This window comes from Ipomoea nil, unplaced genomic scaffold (genome assembly GCF_001879475.1).
Source record: "Ipomoea nil cultivar Tokyo-kokei standard unplaced genomic scaffold, Asagao_1.1 scaffold2283, whole genome shotgun sequence".
Taxonomy (NCBI): Eukaryota; Viridiplantae; Streptophyta; class Magnoliopsida; order Solanales; family Convolvulaceae; genus Ipomoea; species Ipomoea nil.
Genome location: NW_017618711.1, coordinates 2,842,832 through 2,858,353, shown reverse-complemented (window position 1 = coordinate 2,858,353; position 15,522 = coordinate 2,842,832). Strand labels below are relative to the sequence as shown.

The window sequence follows — 15,522 nt, the reverse complement described above, 5'->3', positions numbered from 1 at the left end:
CAAAAATGATGCAGCACCAAAGTGGCAAAGTTTGTGATCATAAACGAAATAATGTAGCCAAGTGTTTTCAACATCTTCGGCAAGCAATATGATCTAGAAAAAATATTATATGTACTCTCATTTTCTACTTTAATTTTTCCTCCACACTTAAAATTTAGATGTAAACACATTTACAGCGGCCTACAAGAAGAAAATAGCCTAGCAATGCATAGAGAGTAAAATTTGAAAGTACATATAGTAGAACTCATCTGATCCTATCTAGGTGGCAAGGAAAAACCAATGGTTTATTTATTTTCTTGCTTAAAACCTAGATGCTCAACATATGGGGTTATCATCATCCAACTAGTTCCAGAATTTGAGAAGAAAAACTATGAGAGCCAAATTAGATTCAAAATATCAATAAAATAGGAAGAACAACAGAATATAATGAGTCTCTGAAGCAGTGACATAGTAGGCTGCTTCCAGAATTTCTATTCCGGTGGCTAAAGATTAAATCTTTAACTGTTCTATTCACTATAATATAGAGAGAATGCAATGTCACAATGTATAGTCTTATCATCCTAGCTGAGTCAAGATGAGTGTCCAAACTGCAACTGCAACTGCAACGCATGAGCAATCAGCAAACAGATTGGCAATGATGAATCATCGCATAGCAATGCGTCTATAAACAGCTTGGAACGTCTGTCCGTCATTGCGGGCAACCTTTTGTCCTTCCTCGGTTGCAGTAGTCAAGAGTTTGACAGCCGGATCAGCTTCGAGCTCTTCATTTGAGAGAGCTTCAAACAATGGGTGATCTTCCAAACACGACTTCATCCACTCCCCAAGCTCCTCCACGTCTGTGATCGTGTATATAATACCACCAACAGCAAGAGCATAAGCATACTCATCTAGCAGGTGAGGACTAATCACGCGTCGCCTGTGATTCTTCTCTTTAAAGTGGGGATCCGGAAACAAAAAGAACATCTTTTTCAGCTGCCCTTTTTCAAAGTAATTTGGAATGTACTTCATGGAATTAGTTCGAACAACCGATATATTCTCATATTGGCCAGGATTATTTGCCCTCAATGCCACAATCCGTTCTTTCACATACTCAGTCACCTTATCCCTCAATTCCATTCCAACCATTACCGTATCAGGAAAGAGTGATGAAAGAGCAATCAAAAGGCCACCAAATCCACACCCTATATCTGCAAACTCAATCTTTTTTAAGCCATCTGATAATTTTGGGTAATGAGAAACATAGTCCACCTGAGCAGGGGAAATGGGTACTGGGAAATGTGAATCACTTAACGGATTGCTATGAGCCCTTGCACGGTAAAATCGTTTCCGAGGCAATCCTGTTTTCTTGTTTAAAGTAGGATTACCTTCACCTTCCAACATATTTCTTCCTACTCACAGAAAACCATAGAAATTTTGAGGATTAATTATCAAGATGTCAGTTCAATCAAATCCACACTTTCTTCAAGTGCCATCAGATGACAAGAACAATGTATTATTACTAGAAAAGTAATACATCGAAATAAAATTATTAGGTCTAAGAAAACTGAAAAATGTGGGAAATTAGTTGTAGAAACTGGAAATTAAAAGTATAATAAACAAACGGAATTCATTGGTTGTAGAAAATTGCAATAAATCCAGTGTATAGATAAAGCTTTTATGCAAGAGATGAATGCTTGCATTTCACTATGTATCTGAAATTCACTGTGAACATGGGCGTATGTATATTGCGAACTAAAATGTATGTTGTCCGAATGTCAGTACAATTTTTCGCATATATTTATTTTTCGAAATACACATTTTTTCGAGAAAAAAAAAAAAAATATTGAAAATACCTTACGAATTTTGGTTGCTGCCGGAATTCTCTATTTTCTGCCTGGTCGTGGTGTTTCCGTTGGCCGTTTCGAACGGCGTCCCTGGCAGTAGCACCGTTGGGAGCTGCTGTCAGCGCTCCTGGTGGTGTTGACGCTACCGGTGACTGCGCTACGGCAGAGGGAGGAAATGGCGAAGGTTGTTGCAATGTGCTCCGGCGGTGGGAGGTAAAGGCGACGGCGATCCGGTCGTTTGCTTCGTGCCAGCAGCGCCGCAGAGCAGGGAAAAGGCAGAATGGTTTGAGAAGGGTTTTTCCCTTTTACTTCTTTAGTTTTTGTACTCGGGTTTGGGTTTGGCCCAGATCAGGGAATGTTTAAAAATAATTATTTGGTATATGTACTGGGCCTTTTTAAGTTTTGAGCAATCGTTATGCTGCATGCTGGACACACTAACAATGTCGTTAGCAGTCGTTATATTATAGACCGTGATGTATGTGCACCACGGTCAAAAACGGCGCTGTTTCTTTAAGTGAAGAAACGGCCCGCCGTTAGAGTTAACGGAGTCCGCTTATTTGGTGTATTAAACACCAACTGACACTATAGTATATCTAAACCGACACTGCAGTTATATCAAAATGATACTGTAGTTATAGTGAAATGAAACTGCAGTGTATATAAAATGAAACTGAATAACATTTCACATATTTGAGTGTATATTGTACAATGAAGCTGTAATTATATCAAAATAATCATGTAGTTGTGTTTTAATGAAACTATAGTGTATATAAAATAAAATTAAATAACATTTTCACATATTTGAGTCTATAAATATCGAATGAAACTATAGTTATATCGAAATGAAACTGTAGTTGTGTTGAACTGAAACTGCAGTGTATACAAAATGACATTGAATAACAGAGTTACTTTTTGCAAAAGGGTGCGAAACGGCGGAAACTAACACTGTTTATTTTCATTTAAAAAAAAAGACGCATGGTGCATAATATAATTTGCCTGTCGTTAGTGGCATCGTTCTCTTTCACTTTTTTTTTTTTTTTTTAAATTTCAGACTATGTTGTTATAGGATTATATGTTCATAATTTTATCACTATATGTTCATAATTATAAGTTCATAATGTCAGAGCTCTGTGTTCATAATTGGATAATTGTACATTCATAATTGCATAACTGTACATTCATAATTTCGTAACTGTACATTCATAATTCAATAACTGTAAATTCATAATTTTCGAAACTCTATGTTCACAATTTTAGAGCTATATGTTCATAATTTTATCACTATATGTTCATAATTGTAAGTTCATAATGTCAGAGCTATGTGTTCATAATTCCATAACTGTACATTCATAATTGCATAACTGTACATTCATAATGCCACAAACGAATAACGTCGTTATGGCGAGACAAAATCAATTTTTTTTAACTCGAATGCCGCGTTTTTCCTTAAACCGACGCCGTTTTGGACTCGTGTCCACAATGCATTGTGTACACGAGTCCACAGTATAATTTGCGAGTTTTGAGCATGTGGTTTCTAATCATTTTATGATACGGAGTATATATCAATAATTAGCAATCGTTATGCGGTGAAATTGTGTCCACCTTACACAGTTTCACAGCATAATTTGTCAATTATTAAAGCATCCATAATAATTATGTTTTTTTACGATTTTTAAGAAGTTTTTATAATTGTGATTAGGATAAATAAAAATTTGAGAGAATTTGTTTTTTTTTTTAAATAAATTATGACAAACGTTAAAATAAACAAAATAAAAATAAAAATAAAAGTAAAAAGTAAAAAGTCATTTCTGGTTTAGGGTGGCGGCCAGCTAGCAACCACCCTGAAGCGCTCCATTGAGCGTGTGGGATACACACACACGGTGGGGCGGGTAGTGCGCGCCAAGTGCACTTGCTCTGTTTTTTTTTTTTTTTTTTTTTTAAATAGCTGACAAGATCCCTTGTTTTGCAGGAGTAAAAACTTACCTATAAACCAATTACCACGAGTAAAACATCAACTCCAAGTTCTTTTGGCTGACTTAAACTCCATAAAATTCACTGATAATGATGTTCTTATAGGCGACGGTTACATTTGTTATAGTGCTTTTAATTTAATAAATAAGTGTTTTTGCAACAAGAAGTAGTTCTTATGAGTAGTTGTTTATAATCTTATTATCATACTCTGTAAACTTAATTTCATCAGAGATCTCTTTATTTTTTGGACACTTTTAGTTTTTCTCATGACTTTTTATATTTTTAGTAAGGATATTTTTGTCTTTTGTTATTTTTATAGTTTCAACCAACTTAATTAGTTTAGAATTGTAGGTAACCTCTTATCTTTAGTAACCATATTTTTAATCGATTTTTAGAAAAGTTCTAGACCAATTAATTTATAGGTGTGTAAAAATCAGAGAACGGTGGTCCGGTCTTCTACAGAGGTGAAATATAAGGCTTTGGATTATATGTGTGCGGAGGTCACTGGATTGTTTTGTTGTTGCGTAAGTTGAGTGTTAATCAGGTACCAGTGCCCAAGTTGTGATGTGATAATCTCAAGCCACCTGCATGTGTGCTAATTTTGTATTTTATGCCTGCACTAAATATGTGAAGATCAATTATCACTTTGTTCGAGACAAAATAATTTCGATTGAGTTTTAAATGAATTTTATTTCTACCAAAGATTATATTTACCAAACATCCTATCTCACGATCTACATTTTTGCGAGACAAGCTTCTAAGTTATCAGTTAAATATAAAGTTAAAGGGAGTGTTAGGATGTAATCCTAGTTGTAGTCCAACATTTTCTGTGCATATATTTATAATCTGGGGTAGAATATGAAATCTAGAAGTCAAAGTCGTCTCAGCAGTCAGCATTCCGAACTCCACAGCCCCTAAAATGGTGGATGTGTATGTATGACCATTTTCTGAACCACCAAAGTCTTCCTCTTCCTCTTCCAGTCTTCCACCTTCACCCACTCTAATGGTGTATGTATAGAGAGATTGAAAGAAGAGAGAGAGAGAGAGAGAAAGAAATGAACCCACTAGCACTTGTTGTCATCTCTCTCTGTATTCTTCTCATCGGAGGAGCAGCCGTCGTAGAAGCGGCGGATATTCGTCCGGGGTCGACCCTCTTCGCATCCGACCCGAATTCCCGGTGGCCATCTCCCAACAACACCTTTACTCTCTCCTTCATCCCTGCGGATCCCAACTCCTTCTTCGCCGCAATCGCCTACGACGCCAAAATCCCCATCTGGAACGCCGGCGGCGACTCCGGCGCCGTTGACTCCTCCGGCGCTCTCCGCTTCCTCTCCAACGGCGACCTTCAGCTCACCTCCGGCGCTGGACTGGCTCCCGCCGTTATCTGGACCTCCAACACCGCCGGCCGCGGCGTATCCTTCGCCCGCCTCGACAACTCCGGTAATCTCATTCTCGGAAACGCCACCGTTCCGAATATTTGGTCTAGTTTCGATAATCCCACCGACACCATTGTTCCTTCGCAAAATTTTACTCTGAATAAATCTTTAAAGTCTGGGAATTACACCTTTAAGCTAGAGAGACATGGGAATTTAACACTTCTGTGGAATAATAGTATTATTTATTATAATTCTGGGTTGAATTCTTCTGCTAATCTGAACTTGAGTAACCCTAGTTTGCGTATGCTCCCAGTTGGTATTCTATCGCTATTTGACCCGACCCTTCCAAGCCCCGTGAGCCGTTTTTATAGTAGCGATTATGCCGACGAGGGTGATATTCTGAGATTTGTGAAGCTAGATGGGGATGGGAATCTCAGGATTTATAGTTCCACAAAGGGAAGTGGGAATCAGACTGCGAGATGGTCTGCTTTGACTGATCAATGTGAGGTTTTTGGGTATTGTGGGAATTTGGGGATTTGCAGTTACAATGATTCTGGTCCAATCTGCGGTTGCCCTTCACAGAATTTCGAGCCGGTTGACCCTAACGATGGCCGGAAAGGGTGCAAGAGGAAAGTGGAGCTATCGACTTGTTCTTCAAATGCCAGTATGTTGCAGTTGGATCATGCTATGTTCTTGACCTATCCTCCCGAGTTGGAAAGCCAGAGTTTTTCGGCTGGTATTTCGGCTTGCAGGCTTAATTGTCTTGTAAATGGTGCTTGTATAGCTTCGACTTCGTTGGCAGATGGGACGGGGTTTTGTTACTTGAAACAACCGAGTTTTGTCAGTGGGTATCAGTCCACCCCGCTTCCCAGCACTTCGTTCTTGAAGGTCTGTGGGACGCCGTTACCTAATCCACCCGGTGGAGCGTCCTTAGGTGCTGGGAAAAAGAGCGGAGGGAGAGTGCAGGGATGGGTAGTTGCGGTTGTGGTTGTGTGTACGCTTTTGGGCTTGATTTTGTTAGAGGGCGGGCTATGGTGGTGGTGCTGTCGAAATAGTCCCAAGTTCGGGGCGCTCTCAGCTCAGTACATGCTCCTCGAGTATGCATCGGGTGCTCCCGTTCAATTTTCTTATAAGGATCTCCACCGAGCCACGAAAGGGTTCAAGGAGAAGCTTGGAGCCGGGGGATTTGGAGCAGTGTATAGAGCGGTTCTCGCTAATAGAACCGTTGCTGCGGTGAAACAGCTGGAGGGGATCGAGCAAGGCGAGAAGCAGTTCAGGATGGAGGTCGCAACGATAAGTAGCACTCACCATTTGAATTTGGTCAGATTGATTGGGTTTTGCTCCGAAGGACGCCACAGGCTCCTGGTGTATGAGTTCATGAAAAACGGCTCTCTCGATTACTTCCTCTTTCCCTCTGAGCATTCGGGGAAACTTCTGAATTGGGAACAACGATATAACATCGCTCTGGGAACCGCGAGGGGGATCACGTACCTCCACGAAGAATGTCGAGACTGCATTGTTCATTGCGATATAAAGCCCGAGAACATCCTCTTGGACGAGAATTACAACGCCAAGGTTTCCGACTTTGGCCTGGCCAAACTCATTAACCCGAAAGACCACAGGTACAGAACATTGACAAGCGTTAGAGGGACTCGAGGATATTTGGCTCCAGAATGGCTCGCAAACCTGCCAATAACCTCCAAATCTGATGTCTACAGTTTCGGGATGGTGTTGCTGGAAGTAGCGAGTGGGAAAAGGAACTTCGAAGTTTCAGCCGAGACTAACCAGAAAAAGTTCTCGGTGTGGGCATATGAAGAGTACGAGAAGGGTAATGTCGAGGCAATCTTGGACAAAAGGCTTTCGGTCCAAGAGATGGATATGGATCAAGTGATGAGGGTCATTCAAGTAAGCTTTTGGTGCATCCAAGAGCAACCCTCTCATAGACCGATGATGGGCAAAGTGGTTCAAATGTTAGAAGGCGTTACTCAGGTCGATAGGCCACCAGCCCCTAAGGCCCCGACAGAAGGTTCCATCAGCGGGACTAGCCTAAACGCTAGCAGCGTAAGTGCACTTTCCACCTTCCCCGCCTCTGCCCCGGCTCCCTCGTCAGCATCCTCCTCTCAAACTGCAGGAATTTCTCCTTTTCCTTCTGCAAGGAACATTGAGCGGGCATCTTCATCACTCCTACACTCCGAGTAAGTCCCGCCATCACTCTCCCAGCTCAATGGGTGGGATTAGTTTTGAGGATTGATATAAAACAATTGTAGATTTTTATCCATATATTACCTCCTGGCTCCTGCAGTGTTAATATAGATCTGTTTCATTACATATATAGGTCTGTCTTCCTACCATTGTGTAATTAAGTATCTGAAAATTGCAAATATATTATTTCTTCCAAACTAGCAAGAAGAAGGATGTGGCTAAATTGTTCCAAGTGTTTTTTTCCCGAATGTTGGAATTATTTTTTAATGGAATGGCCAAGTTGTTCAAATAATTTTTATAGAGTAGGTGCTTTTAAATCTTATCAATCAAGATTGAGATGATGTGAGTTTATTTGTAATTTAATAAGAAGAATCCTTCCTACTACTAACAACTTAATTATGAAGAGGGTGGAACCCACCATGAAGATATTATGCATGCTCTTGTGTGGTGTGAATTCTCTAAGCGAGTAAGTGTGAATGAATTGAAGATACCTTTTGTTCTTGGATTAATAATGTTATTGAGGTGGAGAATGGTGATACATTAGCTGTGGTGGCAATTTTGTATGGAATTTGGAGTGCTAGAAATAGCGCCGAAATTGCCTAGGTCGAAGAATTGTTAGAAGATGGCGCGCTTTGGCTTTGTGGAGGCAGGTTCAGGGCTGAAGTTGTGAAGGTACAGCACGCATCCCAGATGACATGCACCATAGGAAATTGTTTTTCTCTGGCTTTATGCAGTTTTCTTGTGTTTTTGCATCGTTTTCATTCTGTATCATACTAGGAGAGACATGGATATGAATTAATTGTACACTAGTATTTTGGTTTGCCTTGCATTGATAGATAGCATGGATTCTGGGTTTAGGGCATTGAATGTGAGTACTTGCTAGGCTGAATCCCAGGGATTGTTGGTACCAATTTTAACACTTTTTGAGCTTGCATTCCATCTCAATGAATGTGTATATTAGTTGTTAGAATCTTTGGCTTTAACCTTTACTCTGCTTGAATATAACTGCTTTTTATAATCACTTTCTTCTGTTCCCGCTGAAACACACCCTAATTCATTTAAAACTAACCAAAAAGAGCAGCAGATGAAAATACCCGGAGATGATGATGTGGAGAGAAGAGTTGTTAGAGTCCTTTCCTGGTTTTGATGTTCTTGTTGGTGGTAGATCAGACTTGGGGTATGAAAATTGTGATTATTTGATGCAACATGATGTGGCTGGTGGAGAGCTTGATGGTTAGTACTTACTATTTAGGATATGATTTTGAGGAAAATATAGAGTATGACCTTGAATATCTACAATCTTTTTTGAAGAAGATTTATGTGATTCTATTGAAAATTTTGACAATGAGTATAACACTTGAGTCACTGTCTTATGTTGATGATGAGGGGTGTCAAAGTTTTCATTGTCTTTACCAATATTCCAAATGTAAATCCCACATGTTAGATCAGGTTGTTATGTAAATCCCACATTTACATTTGGAATATTGGTAAAGATTAAGAAAATGTTTTAAATCTTTGTATTTTTATAGTATAATAATAATAATACTAATATGTACTAAATATAAAACCAACATGATTGGCGTGGTGGTTCAGCACTTCGTCTCTTAAGTATGAAGTCAGGAGTTTTTTCCCCACCCATGCTATGTGAATGGGGCAAATGGCAGCCATGGGAGATGAAGAAGGGAGAACTATTATTTTATTCTAAATAAGAATACAGAGGATGGAAGCCATGGCGCCATTATTAATATTAATATATTACTAATGGCGCCATTATTTTGAACCTTTTCATTTTCCCTCTCCCCAACTCAATCATTATGTTGAGAAATGAAGAGTTGTATTCTTGTATATATATACATGTTGAAGGATTAATAAAATGAGCCTTGTTCTTTAAAAAAAAAAAAAAAAAAAAAGAGCCTTTTTGAAGTTCTTACCTCTCGAGTTCTCCTTTTTATCTCTACTTCTCTATTCTATATATTTTATTTTGCATACAAACTACTTGCATTATCGTACAACTATATCGGTAGACTTGGGCTAATCGAAGGCCAAATTACAACATGAACTATGGCCCTGTTGGGTAAAAAATTGGCCTATAAGTCAATTTTGGCTTATTTGACAACTATTAATTGTTTGATTTAGCTAAAATATTAACATAAATATTTGGTTAATTAACTTTTTGCAACTTCAAAAGGCTACTCCAAGCAACTTTTTCAATTAGCTTTTTGAGAAAAAGAAATTATACCAAACAGCTATCAGCTAACAGCTAATTTACCAAACACTTTTCTACAATCAGCTAATTTTATCAACTCTTTATACCCTCTAATTAACACAATCAGCTAACAACTAACAGCTAACAGCCATTTGATGGGGTGTGAACCCCGTGGGCTCGGGGCCCAAGAAGAAAAGAGATCAAGCCTAAGAAGAAGAAGAGAAGCCCAAGAGGAAAATGGAGTAAGCCCAAAAGAGATACGAGCCAAACCGAGGAGTCGGCGCGAGTGTGGAATCGTCACGGGTAGAAGGTCGGCCTAAAACTAGTCGTTAGCCCCTATTAAACTCTTAATTATCTATCCTTAAAGTCCTATTTACTACCCTATTTATCTACCCCATGTTAGACATAATATTATTATGCCGTGTTTCTTGGAACAAACCTTATCTCTTGGCTGTCCAGGAAGCAACGCACCGTTGCCCGTTCGTCTACTGAGGCCGAGTACAAGGCCCTCGCTGATGTTTCTGCTGAAGTTACTTGGGTCGTCTCTCTGCTTCGTGAGTTGGGTATGCACACTGGCAAACCATCTACGCTGTGGTGTGACAATCTCGGGGCCACGTATCTCTGCGCGAATCCAGTCTTTCATGCCATGACTAAACATGTGGAAATCGACTATCATTTTGTCAGGGATAAAGTAGCTTCTGGAGACATGGTTGTCAACTTTGTATCCACCAAGGACCAGCTGGCGGATATCTTTACCAAACCGTTACCGAGACCGCGGTTTACTTCTTTACGCGACAAGCTCAATGTGGTTATGCACCACCCTTGTGCTTGAGTGGGTGTGTTAGACATAATATTATTATTATCTTTATTCCTTGTAATATCTGAATAAGTCAATAGGTTAGTATTGTGTGGCTAGCCTATTGTTTAGGAATAGTCTACGTAGAATACTCTATTATTGTATTGTTTTTCCTATTGCTCAGCATTATTGAATTGATCTGTTATCTCATCTGGTATCAGAAGACCAGGTTGGATTTTTCTCTCTCCTCCCTACCACCACCAAACACCGTGAACCACCACCCCTCTCTCCTCTCCTCCCCAAACCTTGCCGATATGTCATCCAAACTCCTCGGAGCGCACTGTGAGTGCCGCCACCGGAGCTCCGCCGGCGACTGCCTCAAATCCGCTGGCTAGCGCCCACCATTTCGTCTCCATCAAATTAACCATGCGAAATTTTTTGTTCTGGAGGACTCAACTGGTGCCCTTCCTCCGTGGTCAAGAATTATTAGGCTACGTAGATGGCGAGACACCATGTCCCTCCCCGATGATCGATGCTGCTCCCGTTTCCGGTGAATCTACGTCTGCTACCACCACGCCATCTCCGGTTCCAAACCCGGCATACAAGGCATGGATCAAGCAGGACCAGTCGATCATGTCCTTGCTCATCTCATCACTTTATGATGAGGTGATGCATCTAGCCGTGGGGAGGTCTACATCCAAGGAGGTATGGGAGTCCATTACATCGGCGCTCGGAAGTTCTACCCGCGCCCGGTGCCTAAGCCTACTCGGGCAATTCCATTCCTTTCGACAAGGGAACAGTACTGCCGCCGAATATCTAGGCCGTGCGCAGCTGTTGGTGGAGAACCTCGCATTGGCCGGCCGACCAATATCCTTGGATGAGCAGAATCTTTTCGTGTTCAGAGGTTTGCGACCGGAGTTCCGCGCAATGGCGTCATCCCTCACTGCCGCGGGAGTACCAGTGACCATCCCGCAAATATCAGACTTCTTGCAGGCACAGGAGTTCATTCATGTTGATGACTTTCCGGCACCAACAGAGGGCGGCTTCGGGATTGCTCCATCGGCATACTTCGCCGGTCGCGGTCGACGTAATCACGGCGACGGTAGGCGGGGTGCTGCGAACGGACAAGGTAGAAACCAAGGTCGCGGAGGCAATGGCATAGGTTGTGGCGGTCGGAACGGCGTGCCCAGGTGCCAGATCTGCCGTGCGTAGGGTCACACCGCCGTCACCTGCTACCAACGTTACACCGACCAGTCGCCGGCGCAGGCCCACGTGGCTGTGTCCGGTGAAGAAGCGGCTGCCGGCTCCATTGCCGGGTGGTTCCCGGATACCGGAGCCACCGCCCACGCCACGCCTGATCAATCCATGATGTCCCAATCAGATGATTATACCGGGAGTGATGTACTGCGTGTTGGTAATGGCGCATGTTTAGTTATTTCTCGCGTTGGTCACACATCTATACCATCTACGTCAAAGTCTCTAAAAATGTCTAATATATTATTCGTGCCTAAATTATCTGTCCCATTACTTTCGGTTCAGCGTTTTACAAGTGAAAATAATTGTTTCTTTGAGTTTCACAAAAGTTGTTTTTTTTTTTTTGTGAAGGATTCAATCACTCAGGAAATTCTGCTTAAAGGGTCAACGTTGGGTGGCCTGTATCAACTTCCAGTGTCTCGGTCTCACTTTGCGTTTCTCACCTCCCGTACAACTCCAGACGTGTGGCACCGAAGGTTAGGCCATCCACATGCTCATGTTCAATGTCGTGTCCTGAAATCATGTCCGGTCATATCGAATAAAGCTAGCACGCCTGGGCTGTGTAACTCCTGTCAATTGGGCAAAGCGTCCAAATTTCCTTTAGATAGAGTTGCATACAGTAGTAAAAATGTGCTAGATTTGATTTTTACTGATATTTGGGGTCCTTCCCCTGTAATTTCTGAGAGTGGCTTTCGTTATTTCGTTCTATTTGTAGACGACTACTCTCGTTTTTGCTGGTTTTATCCCTTACGGGTAAAATCGGATATATATAAAGTTTTCGAGTCGTTTCGAGTCATGGTAGAACGCCAGTTTTCGCGTTCTATCAAGTCCATTCAATCAGACTTGGGAGGGGAATACAGAAAATTACATAATATATTCGTTACACTTGGCATTAATCATCGCCAATCATGTGCTTACACGCACGAACAAAATGGGAGGGTCGAACGTAAAAACAGGCATATTGTTGAAACCGGGTTAGCCCTATTAGCCGAAGGCTCTGTCCCACTTCAATATTAGGACTACGCCTTCGAAACCGCCACATACTTAATCAACTATTTACCCTCCTCAGCCATACAATTTTAGAGTCCATACACTGTCGTCCACAAAGTGTCTCCACCCTACACATTTCTACGAGTCTTCGGGTGTCGTTGTTACCCATATCTACGGCCTTATAATCGGCATAAGATTGAGTACCGATCGGCACCCTGTGTCTTCCTAGGTTACCCGTCATCCTTTAGGGGGTATCGATGTGTTGACTTAACAACAGGAAAAACTTATATCTGCCGCCATGTGCGGTTTGATGAGTCTAATTTCCCTTTTGCAGACTTGGAAAGATCGACTCACTCTCCAGCCGCAGCTACACTACCGTGGGCATCTTGTCCAGTCAGCACAACGACTTTGGCTACACCCACCATAACCCACACAGAAGCCGTTGAGGGTCCAGCAGATAGTCCGGTCCCCATGGCTCAAGAGTCCGCTCCGTTAGCCATTGAGGGTCCGGTTGCAAAGCGCCCCAGAGTCCGGAAAACCCGTCCACAAGAACGGGATCATGTGATGCGCCTACGGCGTATGACTCGGGGAACTGGCGAGCAGTTTCATGCATTGAATGCAACCACTGATCCCACTTGCTATTCTCAAGCTGTGGTTCACCCAGAGTGGCGTGAAGCTATAGATCAAGAGTTCAATGCTTTGCTTCACAACAACACTTGGTCTTTAGTCCCGGCTGAACCCCATATGAACGTGATTGGTTGCAAATGGGTTTTCACGACTAAACGCAATGCAGACGGCTCGGTAGAGCGGTATAAAGCCCACCTGGTAGCTAAAGGGTTTAATCAGGTAGCCGGCGAGGATTTTTTCGACACTTACAGCCCTGTCGTCAAACCGACAACAGTTCGGCTGCTATTTTCTCTAGCTGTGTCCTATCATTGGACGATGCGTCAGCTAGATGTCCATAATGCTTTTCTCAATGGACACTTGGCCGAGACTGTGTATATGAAACAGCCTCCTGGTTATGAAGACCCTACACATCCCGGGCATGTCTGTCACCTACAACGACCCTTATATGGCCTGAAACAAGCCCTTCGGGCATGGTTTAAGAGGCTGCATGATTATTTACTATCTGCAGGTTTTCTTCTGTCTAAAACGGATGTGTCTCTGTTCCATTACTCGGCGGCCACCTCCCGAGTATTCTTGCTGGTGTATGTAGATGACATCATCATGATGGGAAACGATGCCGCTCTCATCACTACTCTACTACATCGGCTAGCTACGATCTTCAAAATTCGAGATCTAGGCACACCGGGGTTCTTTCTTGGAATTGAAACAGTCAAGCAAGATACAGGTATGTTGTTATCACAACGGCGCTATATGAATGACATCCTCACACGAGCTGGAATGGCTGACTGCAAGCCCCTTACCACACCAGCAGCTGTGACTCAGTCTGTCTCACCAACAGATGAACTTTTTGATAACCCGACTCAGTATCGCCGTCTTGTAGGTGCGCTACAGTATCTTACTATTACTAGGCCAAATCTGGCTTATGCTGTTAACCGATTATGCCAGTTCATGCACTCGCCCACAGTCGATCATTGGGGTCTTTTGAAGAGGGTTCTACGGTACATCAAGGGCACCACTACATATGGGCTCCGTCTTTCAGTATCTGCTACATCCGATATTCATGCCTTCTCGGATTCCGACTGGGCTGGTTGTCCGGTAGACAGGAAGAGTACTAGTGGCTATGCCGTGTTTCTTGGAACAAACCTTATCTCTTGGCTGTCCAGGAAGCAACGCACCGTTGCCCGTTCGTCTACTGAGGCCGAGTACAAGGCCCTCGCTGATGTTTCTGCTGAAGTTACTTGGGTCGTCTCTCTGCTTCGTGAGTTGGGTATGCACACTGGCAAACCATCTACGCTGTGGTGTGACAATCTCGGGGCCACGTATCTCTGCGCGAATCCAGTCTTTCATGCCATGACTAAACATGTGGAAATCGACTATCATTTTGTCAGGGATAAAGTAGCTTCTGGAGACATGGTTGTCAACTTTGTATCCACCAAGGACCAGCTGGCGGATATCTTTACCAAACCGTTACCGAGACCGCGGTTTACTTCTTTACGCGACAAGCTCAATGTGGTTATGCACCACCCTTGTGCTTGAGTGGGTGTGTTAGACATAATATTATTATTATCTTTATTCCTTGTAATATCTGAATAAGTCAATAGGTTAGTATTGTGTGGCTAGCCTATTGTTTAGGAATAGTCTACGTAGAATACTCTATTATTGTATTGTTTTTCCTATTGCTCAGCATTATTGAATTGATCTGTTATCTCATCCCCCACCATTCTTAACCTCCCACTTATTACCCAATTATTATTATTATCCATAACCCCCTAATTATCACCCATCAATACCCTACTAATGGTCCAACGGACACTTTTGGGATGGGCTAGCTATAAAAAGGAGAAAAAGAGCACAAGGAGGGGATTCCATTCATTCATACACACATGGGAGGACTCTCCCAAGCACTCTTCCTACACCACTATCCCAAGAAGACTCCATATTAGGGCTGGGCATTTCGGTTCGGTTCGGTTCGGGTTAAATCCGATCCGAACCAGAAAACTGATCGGTTTTTTGCTTCTTTTTTTTTTTTTTTTTTTTTTTTATTAATAATAATAGATATATATTATATTAAATGTTTAAGGTGAGGTTTGAACCCTTACTTATTTGGTCATAAATTAAAAGCTTTAACCACTAAGCTATAGCCACATTTATGTCTATATTCACATTTGTATGGTAATAAAGGTATACATTTTTCATTAAATGTTGCATACTTCAAATATAATGAATAAAATTGTCCGTACTACATTCTTGTTAGACTAAAATACCATTATACCGTTA

The 15,522-nt window shown here is 41.9% G+C and overlaps 2 protein-coding genes across 2 annotated transcripts; one reads left to right on the top strand and one right to left on the bottom strand.

Annotated features, from left to right (window-relative positions):
- Positions 1-354: 354 nt before the first annotated feature.
- On the bottom strand, positions 355-2,121 carry LOC109151290 (tRNA (guanine-N(7)-)-methyltransferase). The gene is made up of 2 exons (XM_019299221.1): positions 1,833-2,121; positions 355-1,388 (listed from the first exon to the last, which is right to left on the bottom strand). The coding sequence occupies exon 2, from the start codon at positions 1,378-1,380 to the stop codon at positions 643-645; it is 738 nt and encodes a 245-aa protein (XP_019154766.1). The 5' UTR covers positions 1,381-1,388; positions 1,833-2,121; the 3' UTR covers positions 355-642.
- Positions 2,122-4,656: 2,535 nt separating this feature from the next.
- On the top strand, positions 4,657-7,616 carry LOC109151288 (G-type lectin S-receptor-like serine/threonine-protein kinase At1g34300). The gene has a single exon (XM_019299218.1). It carries the CDS (start codon positions 4,805-4,807, stop codon positions 7,367-7,369), a length of 2,565 nt encoding a protein of 854 aa, XP_019154763.1. The 5' UTR covers positions 4,657-4,804; the 3' UTR covers positions 7,370-7,616.
- The last annotated feature ends 7,906 nt before the right edge of the window (positions 7,617-15,522 follow it).